This window comes from Salmo trutta, chromosome 19 (assembly GCF_901001165.1).
Source record: "Salmo trutta chromosome 19, fSalTru1.1, whole genome shotgun sequence".
In the NCBI taxonomy this organism is placed as follows: Eukaryota; Metazoa; Chordata; class Actinopteri; order Salmoniformes; family Salmonidae; genus Salmo; species Salmo trutta.
Window position 1 is genome coordinate 47,849,014 of NC_042975.1, and position 17,464 is coordinate 47,866,477.

The following is a 17,464-nucleotide window of genomic DNA, read 5'->3' on the forward strand; positions in this document are numbered from 1 at the left end:
AACAGCAGTTTCTTTTATTGAAAAATTGCAGCTCATTTTTATACTTTACAAAACCATCTCGCGGGCCGGATTAAACCCCTTTGCGGGCCTGATCCGGCCCGCGGGCCGGACGTTTGACACCCCTGATCTAAAAGTCTCCATTGCAAAAGTGTGTGTACCAAATTGAAACAGTAACTGTAAAATATTTACATGTTTCCTGATTGCTGCATCATTTGTTTACAGTGATGATGATGACCACTCAGAAGTTTAGAAATGTATGCAGATTAATGTATGCAGATTAATTTATGCAGATAAATGATATAACCCTCTTTCACAAAGGACAGAATAAACAATAGATTTGAATTGTGTTTTAGTGGCGATTTTCCCGTTGACAATACTGTATTTAGGAGATGTTTCACAAGGTGGTGACGGGCGCATGCGTATTTAGCCTTGGACCCAGCCAGGTTTGTTTCTCTCCAAAGTGTGAATGGAAAATATAAGGAAGACAGAGCAGAGGAATGCGAGGAACTTCTGAATCACAGCCTCGCAGAGAGATCTCTGCCTGGACAGTCCAGACAGCGCCAACATGGCATGTCAATAGATCTCAGTCTATTACAGTTTTCTGTACTTTAGACGTTTCTGTGGCATTTGGACATTCAGGGATCAAGTGGAATTTACAGTAGACTATTCAGCATAATCTCTCACACGACAGGGGATCGGAAGATTAAGGTAAATTTTGTCATGTCGCCATTTATTTTAAAGTGTAAAATAAGAAACAGTTGAATCTTTGTTTGATTACTGAAATCACGAGACCTGTCACCGATGAACTGAAGGTATGTAAAAAGAGTACATATCACAGAAGTTACAGAGTTTTACAGAGTTACTTCTTACAGAGTTACAGAACTTGTCAGTAAATAAAACGTGTGGAGTGAGTGGGAGGCCAATACCATGTCCACAAATATGATGGTGTAATTTTATCATTATAATAAAAAATATACAGAATCAAAATGTGCTATTTACTGAAATAACCTTTGATTTCATGGTCTGCTATTACAATATAGTCAACGGTTAATTATGCCTATATTTTTCACCAGTGGTTCCCCAACATAAAAAACGGTATACCTCCAGTAATAAACCAATTATAAAATGCTTGTTTGGTATTACAACTTTATGTTGTTCTGGTGATATATTCAGGTCCTGTCAGGTCAGTTGTTTTATTGTCAATATTACAATAGTCTCATGAGGTTCAAAAGTGGGCTCTGGTATAGGCTATTCATTCTGGACATTTTGTTGCATTATTATGAATTCAAATTTAAGATACTGCCTTACATTTTAGACTTGTACCTCTCAGTTAGTTTAGATTTGCATTTTCACACACGGCTCAGTAGGTTTGGAGTGTTTTCAGTGCCTGTCTCTACCACCTCACCAAGTCTAAACTTGCCAAACTTCTAGCGGGAAGTCAGGCAGCCAGCATCACCACCCCTTCTCTCAAATATTATGTTGGGCTCAGGACTGTCTTATACAGCGGCAGCCAATCCCTGGAGGGAAGTTGGAGGAATAGACATCCAGTCATTTTCCATAATAACAGCCTCTGCATATAAACCACCTCTGTTAAAATATAGCCGCACCTTCTCATATTCAAAGGGTTTAACAAGCTAACACAAAATTATACTTCAGTCCTAGCAAGTTCACTGTTGATGGTAGGATCCTTAGGATATGCAGACGTTAGAACACCCTCGCAATTGTGGTGAGTCTTACTCTGATGACATACACCCTCCAGATTACTCAGTGAGAGGAAGGAATAGGGTGTGGGAGTTTCCCAAAATTATGGAGAAGTAGTGGTCAGCACGGAACACAGGGCACGTCATGACATTATGCCTGCTAGTGTTACCAGAAGGGAACAGGAAGAGTACTGATTCCGAAGCATTGGTATGATGAAGAGCAGAATGGGAAGCATCATTGTGGCAACTTGTCCTTAAAGCCTAACCACATAACTGCATGGTGCATAGATACCATACTGTACCTGTTTGTGCATGCTGTACACTCTGTTCCCCAGATGCAGGAGGACCCGGTGTATGATTTCCCTGAGCCGGTCGGGGAGCTGGTAGGAGAGAGGCGGGCTTGTCCTCAGCGTGGCTCCCTGAAGAACATCAGTGTGCTGGACCGTCTGCTTCTCACACACCCAGTCTGGCTGCAGCTGTCCATCAACTCTGCCACCGCTCTGCACATCCTACAGCGGGAGCCGCCTGGGGTGAGACACGCACGCAACGCACACCGCACTGACGCGCACGCACAAAACACAACCTAAGTGTGTCTATCTCTGCCTCTCTGTAGACCTTTCTGGTGCGCAAGTCCAACACCTCGCAGAAGAAAGTGCTGTGTGTCAGGCTTGCAGACGACAGCGTTCCCTCCTTTGTCAAACAATTTGTCATCCGCGAAGTGGACTCCAGTGAGTGATGAAAGAATAAGGCAGGGATGTTGTATCTGCAGCCTGTTGATATGAATAACGAGGGCTTTTAACTAACGATCTTGTTCTTGCTTCTCCGTCTCCCTTCCATTCACAGCCTTCTCTTTGGAGAGAGCGGCTATCGGTTTCCCTGACCTCTTCCGGCTCATTGCCTTCTACTGTGTTAGCCGGTATGGGCTTTTTACTTGGCTTCACAGTTCAAAATTCAAAAGGCACTCGCACATCTGAGCTCTCTTTGTTGCAGGTGCATAGCAACAGTTGAATAAGATGAGACAAAAAGAAGAAACCCTCACACTGCTGTGATGAAGGCCTTGATGGCCGAAACGTAAAGCTAAATAACGAGTAGTGATTCTTGGCTTCACTGTAGAACGGGTTTAGGACATTTAGACAACTAATGTCAACCAGTGTTATCCATCTAGATCTGCATTATCTCTCATTATTGGTCCAAATCATATCCTACTAGAATTAGACCTGTCTATAAAACGTATGTGCTGTCTATTTCAGGGATGTGTTGCCCTTCCCACTGGAGCTACCTGAGGCCATAGTCAAGGCTTCATCCCACAAACAGCTGGAGTCCATTTCACACATGGGTGTGGGTAGGTACCACAGAGTGGCTCAGAGGTCTGATCAACCAAGATGTTGGCAATCGTTGTAATGCTAGCTGCCATTGTGTACCGTACACGACTCGTCAAGGATAGCGTTGAGGAAGTATGCCGACACAGTTTTGCTTCTTTTTCATTCAGAGTTCTGGAGCTCCCAGCTGAACTTCAGAGGTCCACGCAATGGGCCCCCACCAGTCGAGGCGGCACCGCTGCCCCCTAGCCCCACCCCTGAGGACTGTGCCACGCCCCAGGAGAGCCCCACCCTGTTCCAGGAGTTCTGCCCCATCCAAACACGCAGCCCCCGGGAGCTGAACTGTGGGGCAGCAGGCCAAGGGGCTCTCTGTTTCATCAACCCACTCTTCCTGCAATCCCATCCTGCACTGCACAAGCGCCACCAGTTCAAACGCAGCCTCAAGGTGCGTGTCTCGACTGAGAACTCTAGCCCTTTGTCCCCACCAGTTGCCCCTCCCCCTCCCCCACCTCTGCTGGCCAAGAAAAATATGAAGAGCAAGAAGGTCCAGCGGGCCAGTGGAGCAGTGGAAGCCAGAGTGGAGGGTGAGGGAGGGACAGCACCCGTCCAGGAGGACTCAGACTATTTGCAGCCATGCTTGGTTCTTCCAGTTCTTCCACAGAAGACCAGGGTCACACCCACACTGTCTCCCACTGCAGAGGAGGACTACCATGTGCCCTTAGGTCTCCTGCAGGGACTGGCCCAGGAAAAAGGAGGTGAGGAAGAGGTGGGTCTCCTGCTGGAGCAGAGATATGCTCCCTCCCTGAGTGAGCTGGACAGCAGCAGTTCCCTCAGCAGCCTGGAGGAGGCAGAGGAGAGCTCAGAGCGAATTCCCCTCACCAGGGGCACCAGTAACCCCTCACCCCCATGCACCTTGCCCCCACGCCAGCCTGTCTCAGTCCTGCGCAAGCTGAGTGCAGTCTTTGTGTCCTTCTTTGTGCCAGAGAAGCGCGTGGCGAGGCTGGTGGAGGACCTGTCCCGTGACAGGAGGACTGCGTTTGGTGTCCTGGTGCAGGATTTCCTCAGGCAGCAGCGGGAGGCGATCAAGCCTCAGTGCCAGAGATCTAGCGTAGAGCTACTGCAGGGCATCCGCTTCTTCCTCTCCCAGGCCAAGACCTTCCTGCTGGACTGTGGAGACCTAGAACCCCCAATTGAGACTATGGTGCCTGACGATGAGAAAGGTACAGCAACATTGATCCCCAATGCAAACAGCCGGCATTAGTCAAATAAACAGTCAAAATATGCTCAGTAAATTTAAATACAACTATTGCTGCTATGTTTCCCTCTACAGATAATGACATGTGACCTCCTGATTGTGTGTTTGTGTGCAGACCTGGTGCTGGAGAAAGCCATGTTCCGCTGTGTGCTGAAACCTCTGAAGGGACAGATAGACAGGACACTGCAAACTCTGCATGAGCGAAACGGTTCCACCCAGAGCATGGCAGAGAGCCTGGCTGTGGCTAGGGGAAAGACCCCGTTGGAGTGTTTTGGAGTGCGGGTGGGAGTGCCGGATGCTGCCGGTGTGGAGAAGGTGCGGCAGAAGTTAGCTCTCATGAGGCGGGCTTACTCGCCCATTGACAAGGTTGTGCTGCTCCTGCAGGTCTGCAAGCTCATCTATAAAGCCATGACGGACAATTCAGGTGAGGGCTTTTTTATGAGAGAACATGGGAAAGAAATAAACCTTACAGAACCATCAGCTGCTATCCCTTCCATCCATGGTTATAGTTGTCTTGTCTCCATGAGCAGGCAAGGAATTCGGTGCAGATGACTTCCTACCAGCCCTGTCCTATGTCATTGTACAGTGTAACATGCCAGAGCTGTCTGTGGAGGTGGAGTACATGATGGAGCTGCTGGAGTCATCATGGCTGACAGGGGAGGGTAAGGCTGACAGAAAACGATCAAACCGTTAACCCCATCTACAGTACCAGTCAAAAGTTTGGACACACCTACTCATTCCAGGGTTTTTCTTATTTGTCTTTACTATTTTCTACATTGTAGAATAATAGTGAAGACATCAAAACTATGAAATAACACATATGGAATCAGGGAAAGGGGGATACCTAGTCAGTTGTACAACTGAATGCATTCAACTGAAATGTGTCTTCCGCATTTAACCCAACCCAGAGAGGTGCGGGCTATTTGACTAGGCTGCCATAATCGACATCCACGTCTTCGGCGCCCGGGGAACAGTGGGTTAACTGCCTTGCTCAGGGGCAGAACGACATATTTTTACCTTGTCAGCTCAGGGATTCAATACAGCAACCTTTACTGGCCCAACGCTCTAACCACATGTAGAAACCAAAAACATGTTAAACAAATCAAAATATATTTTATATTTGAGATTCTTCAAAGTAGCCACCCTTTGCCTTGATGACAGCTTTGCACACTCTTGGCATTCTCTCAACCAGCTTCATGAGGTAGTCACCTGGAATACATTTCAATTAACAGGTGTGCCTTGTTAATTTGTGGAATTTCTTTCCTTCTTAATGTGTTTGAGCCAAACAGTTGTGTTGGGGTATACAGAAGATATATTTACCCTATTTGGTAAAAGACCAAGTCCATATTATGGCAAGAACAGCTCAAATAAGCGAAGAGAAACGACAGTCCACCATGACTTTAAGACATGAAGGTCAGTCAATCCAGAACATTTCAAGAAAGTTTCTTCAAGTGCTTTGATGAAACTGGCTCTCATGAGGACCGCCACAAGAAAAGAAGACTCAGAGTTACCTCTGCTGCAGAGGATGAGTTCATTAGAGTTACCAGCCTCAGAAATTGCAGCCCAAATAAATGCTTCAGAGCTCAAGTAACAGACACATCTCAACATCAACTGTTCAGAGGAGACTGCGTGAATCATGCTTCCATGGTCCATTTACTGCAAATAACCACTACTAAAGGACACCAATAAGAAGAAGAGACTTGCTTGGGCCAAGAAACACAAGCAATGGACATTAGACCTGTGGAAATCTGTCCTTTGGTCTGATGAGTCCAAATTTGAGATTTTTGGTTCCAACAGCCGTGTCTTTTGTGAGACGCAGAGTAGGTGAACGGATGATCTCCACATGTGTGGTTCCCACCGTGAAGCATGGAGGTGGTGGTGTGGGGCTGCTTTACTGGTGACACTGTCTGGGATTTATTTAGAATTCAAGGCACACTTAACCAGCATGGCTACCACAGCATTTTGCAGTGATACAACATCTCTGGTTTGCGCTTAGTGGGACTATCATTTGTTTTTCAACAGGACAATGACCCAACACATCTCCAGGCTGTGAAAGGGCTATTTGACCAAGGAGATTGATGGAGTGCTGCATCAGATGACCTGGCCTCCACAATCACCCGACCTCAAACCAATTGTGATAGTTTGTGCTCAGCATATGTGGGAACTCCTTCAAGACTTGGAAAAGCATTCAAGGTGAAGCTGGTTGAGAGAATGCCAAGTGTGCAAAGCTGTTATCAAGGCAAAGAGTGGCTAATTTGAAGAATCTAAAATCTAAAATATATTTTGATTTGTTTAACACTTTTTTAGTTACTACATGATTCCATATGTGACATTTCATAGTTTGTCTTCAGTATTATTCTACAATGTAGAAAATAGTAAAAATAAAGAAAAACATTTGAATGAGTAGGTAGGTGTGTCCAAACTTTTGACTGTATATACACAAGTATTTATGCTTTAAATGTGAAATATTTCAAATAGTATATGATGCCAAATAGCTATCATAATTCAGTGTTGCAATGTTTGTATCAGGTGGGTACTACCTGACCAGTGTGTATGCCAGCCTGTGCCTGATCCAGAGCCAGCATGAAGAAATGCCCTCTAGCGGGCTGACCCAGGGGGCCAAAGACTCCCTGAAAGACTGGAGCCGGCGCCGGAGCAGCCAGGCTCTGAGCCAGAAAAACATACAACAGCAACTGGTACGACTCAAATGATTTATTAGCACCAATACTGTATAGAATTACACACCTACAACTAACACTAAACAGAAATCACTAAACACACCTAACACTACAGTGGAATTATATGTGACAGTTGGAAATCCCTGTATCCCAAAGTGACCAGTAGGACTGCTTTGATATGAACTGTTCTCACGGGAAACTTTATTTGAATTGTGTGTTGCAGAGGTGTGTCAAGGTTCTGTTTCAAGATGGAGAAAGCAGCTGGATAAAAACCCTGCAGTGGAAGGCAGGAGTTAGTGGGGAGGCCCTGACCCAGCTCTGTGCTGCTAAGTTTGGGGTGGACAACCCAGGACTGTACAAGCTGTACTGGCGGAGTGATGGGGAGATTCAAGCCATCCCAGCCCAGGCCCAGATCCAGGACCTACAGGGCCAAGGCAGCAGTGGAACACCTCTCATATACCAGAAAGCCAAACAGGATGGACTCAAGACTTGCAAACTAACAAGAGTGGCGGCTGTGGACCTTGTGGAATCACCTTGAGTACCCACGCGTTATTAAAGTCTTCTTAAACCCCACTCAACTGCAAGAAAGACTTGCTTTGTGCTTTATTCTTAAAATATGTTAAATTAACATTTGTCTGGATGGATATTGCAAAGTACCTTGGAGATTCTGTTTAACATTTTCTCTAAGTGTAAATTATAAACTGGTTGGTTCGAGCCCTGAATGCTGATTGGCTGACAGCCGTGGTATATCAGACCGTATACCACACGTATGACAAAAGTTATTTTTACTGCTGTAATTACATTGGTAACCAATTTATAATAGCAATAAGGCACCTTGGGGGATTCTGATATATGGCCAATCTACCTAAGGGCTGTATCCAGGCACTCCGTGTTGCCCTTATTTGAAGGTGTATTGGTTCATGCAGCTCATTACTTAAGATCCCTGAGATACCTTTAATAATGCATGAGAAACAAACTGAACAGACATTGGTATTAAAAGAAAAAAACAATTTATTTTTGTATAGCCTGTTTCTTACCAACCTCACCAAGAGAATTTGCAGTACTGTCTACCCTTTCACAAATGCATTGCTTTTGACCATGTGTCAGTTGTGTTTCAAGTGCCCTGGACACAAGGGACAAAGAACATACCCAATGATTAGTATTATTGGAAGGACTTCTTTAAAAAAGAAAAAATGGACAATTTTTTAAGACAAACAGCAATTGAAATGTGTTGACATAAAAAGTGTAATATAGTGGTTTAGACTTGATTGACAGATTAGTTGATGGGGAACCATGTATGGTCCTCGAGCCACTTTTCTTTTCTACACTCTGGCCTTGTTTCTAACTGACTCCAAGCTCCTACCACTAGGCACTTTGAATTCCTACAGCTGTCAAATTTGCATGACATTGCTTACACTGTTCCTATCCTTCCTGATATTGTCAGGGGGAAATTTAGAACTGCATAACGATAGGAGCTTAATGTAGTTTCAAACTGTGCCTCTGAGGGTGAAGAATGTCTCACGGGCTCATAAATCACAGCCATAACCACGTGGCATTCCAGTCACGACTGATTTGTAAATTCATTTTGACAGTGCATCGAAAGATCAATTCCTATGACAGGTCCACACAGGTCAGGCCAGGCGTGTCTCAGTCAGGAGCGGGCGTGGGCGTGACGGCAGCATGTCTGAGTCTTAGCGCTGCTTTGACTGTGTATCTGCACCGTTCACTCAGAACCAGCAGGGGGCATCCCTCTTGTTCAGCTCTAGCAGGTGGGCCTCCACCTCCTCGGCGTCGTCGGCAAACCGTTCTGTGAAGGAGCAGATCAGTCCAGCCGCGCTGCCCTCGTATTCCACTAGCTCCACACTGTCACCTGCATCAGACAAACACGCGTCAAGTCTTTGAATTCCGAGGACACGGGTACGGTAGAACGGTTTAGGGTGATACACCGTCTTTCCAAGGTTGACCACTTAGTAGGACAATGTTAAACATGAAGAGCTGTGCCATGTAAATGTAGATAACCCTCTTGGCATTAAGACAGGGAAGACTAACCTTTGACCCTTGTGTTGGCCTGAACAAACATCTTGCGAGCCTCTTTGCGCTGGAGAACCGTCTCCCGCAGGCACAGGAAGTTGTGAGAACCACCGTCGGACACGGCCGAGTAGCCCTCATACAGAGCTCTGCCTCCTTCCACATCGGCTGTGGACTTGAGGACCTGCAGGGACAAAAGACAATAATGGGTCAAATAGGAGACTTGGTTCGACTTTTATTGTGAATATTGGCGGCTGATCATTTATCCCGGTAATCCCAGCCGCGATCGAGACATTTCCAAGCCTTCTACAGCTGTACCTGTAGTTTGCATAGGAAGCTCTCGATGGCACCCTTGCCCACGGTGTGGATCTTGCTGCGGTCCAGCGTTATAAGGGCATCTGGGCGCCCATCCTTTCCTGTGCTCTCCTTCAGGGTCACCAGCCCCTCGCCAGCCTCCAGGAGCACCCGCAGGATCACAAAGCGAGCTTGCATGTGGGCCTGAGACAGAGAACAGGAGGTTTAGTTAAACACACAGCGGGATAGACACACAGGCAGTGAGGAAGATATTCAATGAGCTATAGAGTCAGAAAGCTAGCATGATCAAGTGAGGCTGATGTACTTCATAAATGATTCAACTTTAGTGTAGCTGACCTGTCTCCAGCTCTTGCTCTCGGAGGTGTAGAACTCTAGGCCCAGCAGACCAGCTCGCACCATGTTGAGCCAGTTGACGTACACCACCTCCTCTGCATCCTGGCCCTCATGGCCAAAGATACTGCAAACCCAGGGACAACATCCTCGTTAGAGCGTCCTGACCCGCATAAGATCACTGTTAATACATTCGGCTTTAATATTAAAATGTAGGTTTAGTGATTACAGAGTATGGATAAACAGACCAGAGCACGGGTAAACAGACCTTAGCACGGGTAAACAGACCTTAGCACGGGTAAACAGACCTTAGCACGGGTAAACAGACCTTAGCACGGGTAAACAGACCTTAGCACGTGTTTGTTGAGACAGAGGTAGAGCCCCACACACTCGGCCCTGCACTCTTCATAGGAGCAAGAAATGGTGGAGAATTTGCTGTCCCATGTTTCGTTGCCTTTGTACCAGGTGGTGATCTGAAGCAGAGAAACCATACTTTACACCCAATACTTAACATTGTCCCTTCATCGGCAACCAGACATTTTAATATTGGTCACGATCATCAGTCTTAAAACATATTGTTTACTTAACCACAACAATACATTACGCTCGCTCTCAAAATCATTCTCTCTCGAGGCCAAAGCAAAGAATAAAGAAAATATACAGAAATAAATAAAAGTATGAGGTATATATACACTCACCTTTTCTCCAGTCTCAGGATTGCGAACATTATCTTGCTCGAAGTTGAAAGTCCCCTTCTCATCCTGTACACATGACAACACATAATAAAACACTAAAATCAGTCACAAAGCACTGTGCATCCCCCGTTCAGAGACTACATAACAGTAAATACAACGGATTTTAAACCAGATATTTTAGACACTAAAGGGGCAATCAGTTCAAACAATAAAACGGTGGCGCACCGCCACTGTTGTGGTAAACAGCTGGGCGATTGAGGTGGAGAAATGTAAACACTCAAATTCATAGACGGGGCTATAGATGCAAGGACTGACCATACATGACATGAACATGAACGTAGATGGCTCTCTCACCTGGACAAAGAGCTTTCCACTGCCATGGCCCAGCAGCTCATGGAGGCCAACTTGCACCTCAAAGGAGGGCCCCTTCCACTTAATGTACACATCCTGAAAGAAACAGACAGAGATCATTGAAGGAAACAACGATCTGATGGGCATAATTGTATCAGTCTTCATGGTTATTTGGTATGGCACGGAGGTCATAGTTAGAAAGTTGATTACTTTGTCATCTTCATCCAGGAAGGTGAGCTTGTCCTTTTGGGTAGCGTATGCCACAGCCAGAACATTACCCAAGGAGACATTCTTAAAGCCCTCAGACTGTCTGATATCGTCATCTAGATAAACACAGACACACACACTCAGAGATAACAGGGATATTCATGGTAACGGAATTATGCTGCGAATCAGTCCTCTCACTTTAAAATGCCCCCAAAAATATATATTGATATCAACGTTTAACAAACCATAAAACTATGCACTACTACTTATTTGAAAGATGTACACAATTTATTTTTTCATAAACACATTTTCTGGAAAAAATGTGCAGATGCAAAGTTGGGTAACAGAACAACGGTTAAAAAAAAAACAAAAAAAAAACTGTTTTTACACGACCACGTTTTCCAAAAATTGTTTAATATCTACTCTGAATTAAGATCCCAAGATGTCTGCCGAAAGAATGGGGTGTCAGCCATATGACCTTGAGTTAAAACAAAAAAATATATTTTGGTTATCGAACTACAGTAAGTGAAGTGGATTTACACCCAGTAACAGAATGACATCATGGGTCCCTGATCTGTACTATACAGAAATGTCAACGTCCATGTATGCTGGTTAAAGTAAACGGAACGAGAGGGGGCTTATGGGTAGATGTCAGTGAGAGCCGGGAGAGGTAATGTAACAATAACACGAGAGAGAGAGAGAGAGAGAGAGATTGTCCAGACGGTTTTCACTCTTGCTTTGACCACGTGACAGAAAGAGAAAGAAAATATTTAGCTGAACATAACAGTCTGGTAAGTGGAAGGGAGGACAGTAGCAAGTGACCTAACTGTGGTTTGTGACTATGATTTCTCACTAGCCAATTGAGATGCAGTAATTCTGTTTCCGATTCGGTAACAGAATTACAAGTTTGAATCACTAAATTCATAAACAATAATATATTAGTAAAAACACTAATTGATAGGTCTACCTTTACTTGTTACTTTGTGAACTTTCATTCAGAAATGAGAAAATATCTTAAAGATGTTGGTTTTTGGTAACGGAATTACAAGGCAATGTTTCGCACAGAAGGCAAATCATTTCTCAAACTAAATGGAAGTGTTGATATTAGTTGGCAGGCGTCTTTACTTCAACATGGTGGTTTGATGCATTAGCAAATAACTTCTAAGACTTTCTCTGGTGGATGTTTTCTATGACCCCTTTTTTCATCCGTTTGACTACAAATCAAAGCCGTCGTTTAAGTTAAGATGGAAAACGGCTGAAAAATGTATCCAAAAACACAAGACTCGACTTTCATTTGACCTGCTCCTATAAACGTCACATATTGGTGCTCATGGGTCCTTTTAACAGGGAACTGACCGACATTAAGCCGAAGTCACTAGAGATCCTTTCGAGACCCCAACAAGACACGGCGCGGACCGGCCGTGTCAACGTTAACTGAAGGAAGAGTCAGTTCGGACGTGGCACTCACAGTTGGGAATATTAATGCCAGCTGGAATGCCGCTGCCAGCGAACGTCAGTACGTCCAGGGAGGTGAAGTCAGGCAGGAGGAAGCGGTCCTTCTCAAAGTCTTTTGGCCATGGCAGCTCTGGCAGAAGCACTTCGGCTGAGCTCACCAGCTTAGCAAAGCGTTCGCTCATCGCCTTGTTCACCACGGCAACAAAACCTGAGGAAAGAGGAGGCAAACCCCGATGCGATCACAAAAGAGTATTCAAAAACACGTGACGATAATAGGGTTGCCTCTTAATTTGTACCTTCAAACTCTCCCCTGGAACCAAAGGGATCCCGGTAGCTCTCGATAAAGCCAATATAACTAGGAGAGAAAGGAAGAGACTGACATCAAGTGGAAGAAAAACGAAAGGGGAAGCGATTGCTACTTCGTTCATCCACAGACCGGAAGGCCAAATGTGGAAGGCAGTTCTCTCTCACCTCTCCACGATGGGTCCCTTATCTTTTATCCAGAAACGAGAGCCTTCCTTGTGCGCCTCCACGGACCCGAAGGTGAAACTCCGTGAATATCCCTCCAGCATTCGTTTCTGGTTCTCATTGGCTGCGTGGTCCTTCCATTAAAGAGAAGACGGTTCGCATGGGACCAAACTTGACATGTTAAGACACATTAGTAGTTTCGAGTCACGCACTTCCGTTGACAAGGGATAAACATGCATTTTGAATTAGGATAGTGTTTGAACTGACCTTAGCTTTCTCCAGATTTTCGCTCACTTTCTTCATGAGGTGATCATAGTCTCCCCTGGACACCGTGAAGACACAGTCCTCAAAGTTATATCTGCCACACCTGGTCTCCCCCTCCCCATCCACTGCACAGTCTAGAGCAATGACAGAGAAAATGACTTCATAAAGAGAGGATTCATTACTGACATCAACCCTTTACACTTGTAGGAATTGGCCTGTATGGATAGGGCTAAATTCCAATGTTTCTTGCAGAAGAAATATGAACTGCGTAAACATGGTAGCAGTTAAAAAAAGGGAACAGTTGGAGATTATCAGAAAATGATTGGACAACAGTTCACCTATCAAGACTGAATCCCAAACATTGCACTTGATTTAATGTGTATTTTACATTTACTGTACTTTGTCGCTGCATTTGTTGACAACGAAATCCAAAAATACTCTGGATACATTCAGTGAGAGAAGAATATTCCTGGAAAATGTGGGGTTGGTGCAACATAAGACAACAACAAAAAATGACAAGGGTTTGAGTGTGAGGACGAACTGGTGTCTCCAAGGGCCACACATATATGCCTCTCCAAGGTGTGCACAGTTCCTAAGTAACTTCAATGCACTTATGAGTCTTCAAATATAAGGTGCTTTTTTTTTTTTTTTTTAGCTCTCCTAGGTGTGCCTTTGAGAAACTAGAGCAAGAATACTCGTAGTCGTTTTGTTTGGAACACAACCCTGGATCTCCGCCATCGCACAATTACCGTTGCCGTTTACACAATCCAAAAACGGCACACTACAAAATCGCAATCTGGGTCAGGTGGGCATCATTTGAACGCTCGTTCTATTGCCAACACGACTAGCTAAGTTATAAAATACCATCTTACAGTGTTAGGCTTTCACGGGGCAATTCAGAGAAACAGATCGCAATTTTGGCGGGGATAAGAAAATAGTCAAGCGTACGGTCAGGTGAATGTTCCGTGGTGAACTTTCATCACAATAGACAAACAGGCTCATTCTGTTCAGAACAACTCAGGGTATGACGCCACGTCAAACATAGCGATGAGTTTAACGATATGGAAATGCCAAGTTCATCTTCGACTCACAGGTGTTTGGTTTGCTTGTAAGACATCAAAGAGGTATTTATTTTAATCCTCAATGTCTCATCTTTCAAAATACACCAAGTCTTCCTAAATCTACAGCATTTCCCCCTCGCTCTGATCAAAGACGTGCAAAAGTTGCCCAATTAGCGGGAGGGATGGGTGCAACTTCTTGTCGCATGCTGTTCGGAGGATGCTTAAAGTTCAGAACGACTGTCAGTCAAAACACATACAGAGCCGCGAAGCTCAGCGCTTGAGCTCTGACGTCTTTATTGGCATAGCTTTTAAAAAAAGGAAAAGGCACTCTCACCCTTCTGCACAGCAGACGCAAGGCGCACCTCATAGCTGGCCTTCCCTTCGGATTTCTTCTTGAACAATCGAGTGTTGTAGGCACTCAGGTTCTGTAAGGGAGGCAACTCTTTAAATCCTGCAATTTTAACACGGACGTGAGACGGCAAACTTAAATACATGACCAAACACCTTTGAATCCAAGAATCTCTGAGCCAACTCGGCGTCCTCCAAACAACAGTTCCCTGAGAAGTACGTGGTGATTCCCTGCGGAAAAGAAGTAAAGCGCCGTCATTATTAACACCTACCGTACATAAGATTTATTTAAGCGGACCCAACACCACATAAGGCAGAAGTGGGGTGAGTGTTTGGCACCAGGAAGTCTTACCTTGTCCCCCAAGCCCAGCTGTTTCTGTTTGTCCTCAAGGGAGAAGAGGAGGGTGGAGCAGCTGTCCCACAGGGCCTCCATCTCACTGGGGCTGTCCTGGAAGGCCTGGCTCTGCCACACAAGGGCCTTCAGGTTCTCCTACGCCGCAATGCGTGGTTATTAAGAGGACATAACCATTCTGTCTGGGCTTTTATAATTCAGATACAAAAAGTGAGGATTATCTACCTTGGGTAGGTTGGGAATGAACTTGGTGTCTCCAAATGACTTGTAGTTTCCCATGTTGGCATAGAGACCAGCAGCATAAACAAGAAAGGCCTGCCAAAAAAAAAACAATAGCTATTATTATCTTGTCAGGCTGAGACACAGAAAATGCATGTTATTACAACAGACTCACTGTGCACTTTGTGCTCGGTCACCTGATAAAATTGCTGAGTCTGTACCATCTGTGTGTGGTTACACATTCTAATTCTACGGTGTATACATTGTTTGACTCATTCCCTCTCCAGGCTCTGTAGGTAGGCCCATTACCTGGTACTCCTCAGGACTGAGTCCAGCTGCAGTGGCCACATTCCCCAGCTGGGCTGGTGGCTGCTTGCGGAACAGCCTCTGTAAGAGAACGAAGATGGAGGCAGACTCGGGCGAGGTCTGCAGCAGCACAGCCAGCCCTCCGTACCAGGCAGACCTGGAGAGGTAGTGCGCATAGAGCTGTTCTCTAGGGGACAGCAGGCGAAACGCTTCAGTACAGTCCAGCGCAGAGATCCCAATGTCATTGGGGAGGTAATACTGAGAGTCCACCATGGTGAACAACAGTCTTGATGCTTGCGGCTTCCTTTTCAACACAACGCTCACTGCTGAGAATTTGTAGCTAGAGGTTAACAAAAATGCATGGTATTAATAGCGTTAAGAAATAGGTGGAGTTGCATGGTTAGATTTACACAGGTTACGTCTCAAGTCATCAAGTGACACATTTCGAGCATCCTTCCTAGCTGCAACTAAATACATTGCAATCAGAACTAACTAGACAGCTAGTCTAGCTAGCATGTCTGTTACAGTAGTTGCCATCTAGCTATCCAGTGGGAGCGAAAGCCAGGTTAGTTCAACTTTCCAGCAAACTAAGGTAGGAGACGCCCCAGTTTTAGCAGTATACCTTGTCGCACTTAGAAAATTCGTAACCACAAACCATTTCAATCATCTAGCAGTAGCACATGGTAATAGCCGGTAGCTAGCCATCCAACTATGCACTGGCTAACAGCTAGCCTCGCGTACCTATACCAAATAAAACATTGTCTAGCTACCTCTTCCAAATACGCAAGCCTTGAATCACGTTACAACGAAACATCCAGCAGTGATTGTGGTATATTTATTGATGGGACGATTTGGTACCGGAGCTCCGATGAAGTTTTCAAAGCACTACTGATCCGACACAATGTACTGATGCTCCTTTCAAAGTGACATTATCAACTGATCAATTACGTCCAAAGCTCAGTTTCATCACGTGTTTTTTTTCCCCAAACGCGAGATCTCATCGGTTCCGGTGCGGTGCTTTCAAACGCCGACCTCTGCTGGACACTTGATCGTTTAGTTCGGATTCGTTCATAGGGTCACCGGAACGGTAGGTAGCCCAGTGGTGTTGGTGTTTCAGGGACTACAGCCAGGGAATGGGGTTGAAATGAAGATGAAGGCATAATTCATTTGAAAATCGTTTTTATGTGAAAATACACTTTCAGCACATTGTTTTGTTCAAACAATTCGTTTTATTTAGTAAAGTGTAAACTTCTGCCTTAAGCATCCTACACAATGCCATACAGTCACCGTTTTTGACAACAAAAAAGAAGGGATTCACAGCACAAAAAAAAGGGGGAGCACAATGGAAGGTGCGAACCTGTACGGTAACTGATTAAAGGCTGTAGATGTTATATATATTGTTGAAACAAATTCTGGATGAACATCAACCGCTGCTTTTCATTGCTAACCAGCAGATGTCCCCAATGTCCGTTGTGTTTAAAGCTCTGCGTTATGAACCGTTTTTTGGCACAATTTGGTGAAAGGTCCAAAATGCTTCAGAAAGCCTCGATTTCACATGACTAGGTAGCCTGATAGCTACAAACTTTGATATATTTGTGGACACGTCTGAACGTCAAATTGCGAGCTCACTCTCCTTCTTCGGTGGGCTTTAAAAGCGGTTGGCATCCAATGTCAATACTGCATTACCGCCACCAACTGGACCGGGTATTGAACGAGGAAAAAAATATCCAACATGGGAAATATAAAATGACAAGTGAAAGTCACCCAGGAAAATACTACTTGAGTAAAGGTTTAAAAGTATTTGGTTTTAAATATACTTAAGTATCAAAAGTAAATGTAATTGCTAAAATATACTTAAGTATCGAAAGCAAAAGTATAAATAATTTAAAATTCCTTACCAACTAGACGGCACAATTTTATTTTTTTATTTTTATTTACGGATAGCCAGGAACACGCTCCAACACTCAGACATAATTTACAAACGAAGCATGTGTTTAGTGCGTCAACCAGATCAGAGGCAGTGGGGATGACCAGGGATGTTCTCTCGATAGGTGTGTGAATTAGACCATTTTCCTGTAACGAGTACTTTTGGGTGTCAGGGAAAATGTATGGA

General features: G+C 44.8%; 2 protein-coding genes across 3 annotated transcripts; one reads left to right on the top strand and one right to left on the bottom strand.

Annotated features, from left to right (window-relative positions):
* Positions 1 to 173: 173 nt before the first annotated feature.
* LOC115154839 (ras and Rab interactor 2) lies at positions 174 to 7,959 on the top strand. 2 transcript variants are annotated; one of them, XM_029701485.1, is made up of 10 exons: positions 174 to 708; positions 2,036 to 2,230; positions 2,314 to 2,428; positions 2,544 to 2,616; positions 2,951 to 3,042; positions 3,190 to 4,239; positions 4,390 to 4,698; positions 4,805 to 4,936; positions 6,804 to 6,970; positions 7,176 to 7,959. In XM_029701485.1, the coding sequence occupies exons 2-10, from the start codon at positions 2,036 to 2,038 to the stop codon at positions 7,488 to 7,490; spliced, it is 2,448 nt and encodes an 815-aa protein (XP_029557345.1). In that variant the 5' UTR covers positions 174 to 708; the 3' UTR covers positions 7,491 to 7,959. The 2 variants fall into 2 exon arrangements, with proteins under 2 accessions (XP_029557345.1, XP_029557346.1); XM_029701486.1 differs by lacking the exon at positions 174 to 708 and adding an exon at positions 744 to 812.
* Positions 7,948 to 16,327, bottom strand: LOC115154840 (dipeptidyl peptidase 3-like). The gene is made up of 18 exons (XM_029701487.1): positions 16,122 to 16,327; positions 15,355 to 15,691; positions 15,052 to 15,141; positions 14,827 to 14,964; positions 14,631 to 14,705; positions 14,461 to 14,551; positions 13,069 to 13,199; positions 12,805 to 12,935; positions 12,630 to 12,688; positions 12,347 to 12,541; positions 10,882 to 10,994; positions 10,675 to 10,767; positions 10,324 to 10,386; positions 9,974 to 10,098; positions 9,632 to 9,752; positions 9,299 to 9,478; positions 9,002 to 9,164; positions 7,948 to 8,822 (listed from the first exon to the last, which is right to left on the bottom strand). The coding sequence occupies exons 1-18, from the start codon at positions 16,163 to 16,165 to the stop codon at positions 8,680 to 8,682; spliced, it is 2,292 nt and encodes a 763-aa protein (XP_029557347.1). The 5' UTR covers positions 16,166 to 16,327; the 3' UTR covers positions 7,948 to 8,679.
* Positions 16,328 to 17,464: the final 1,137 nt, after the last annotated feature.

Bases quoted from the DNA above. Each gene is read 5' to 3' on its own strand.
- LOC115154839 (XM_029701485.1), top strand. From the start codon at position 2,036: ATGCAGGAGGACCCGGTGTATGATTTCCCTGAGCCGGTCGGGGAGCTG. The intron at 2,617-2,950 runs GTATGGGCTTTT...TGTCTATTTCAG, and splicing joins GCCTTCTACTGTGTTAGCCG to GGATGTGTTGCCCTTCCCAC. The intron at 6,971-7,175 runs GTACGACTCAAA...TGTGTGTTGCAG, and splicing joins AAAACATACAACAGCAACTG to AGGTGTGTCAAGGTTCTGTT.
- LOC115154840 (XM_029701487.1), bottom strand. From the start codon at position 16,165: ATGTTTCGTTGTAACGTGATTCAAGGCTTGCGTATTTGGAAGAG. The intron at 10,995-12,346 runs GTGAGTGCCACG...GTGTTTATCTAG, and splicing joins TGGCATTAATATTCCCAACT to ATGACGATATCAGACAGTCT. The intron at 9,165-9,298 runs GTACAGCTGTAG...TTGTCCCTGCAG, and splicing joins GCTTCCTATGCAAACTACAG to GTCCTCAAGTCCACAGCCGA.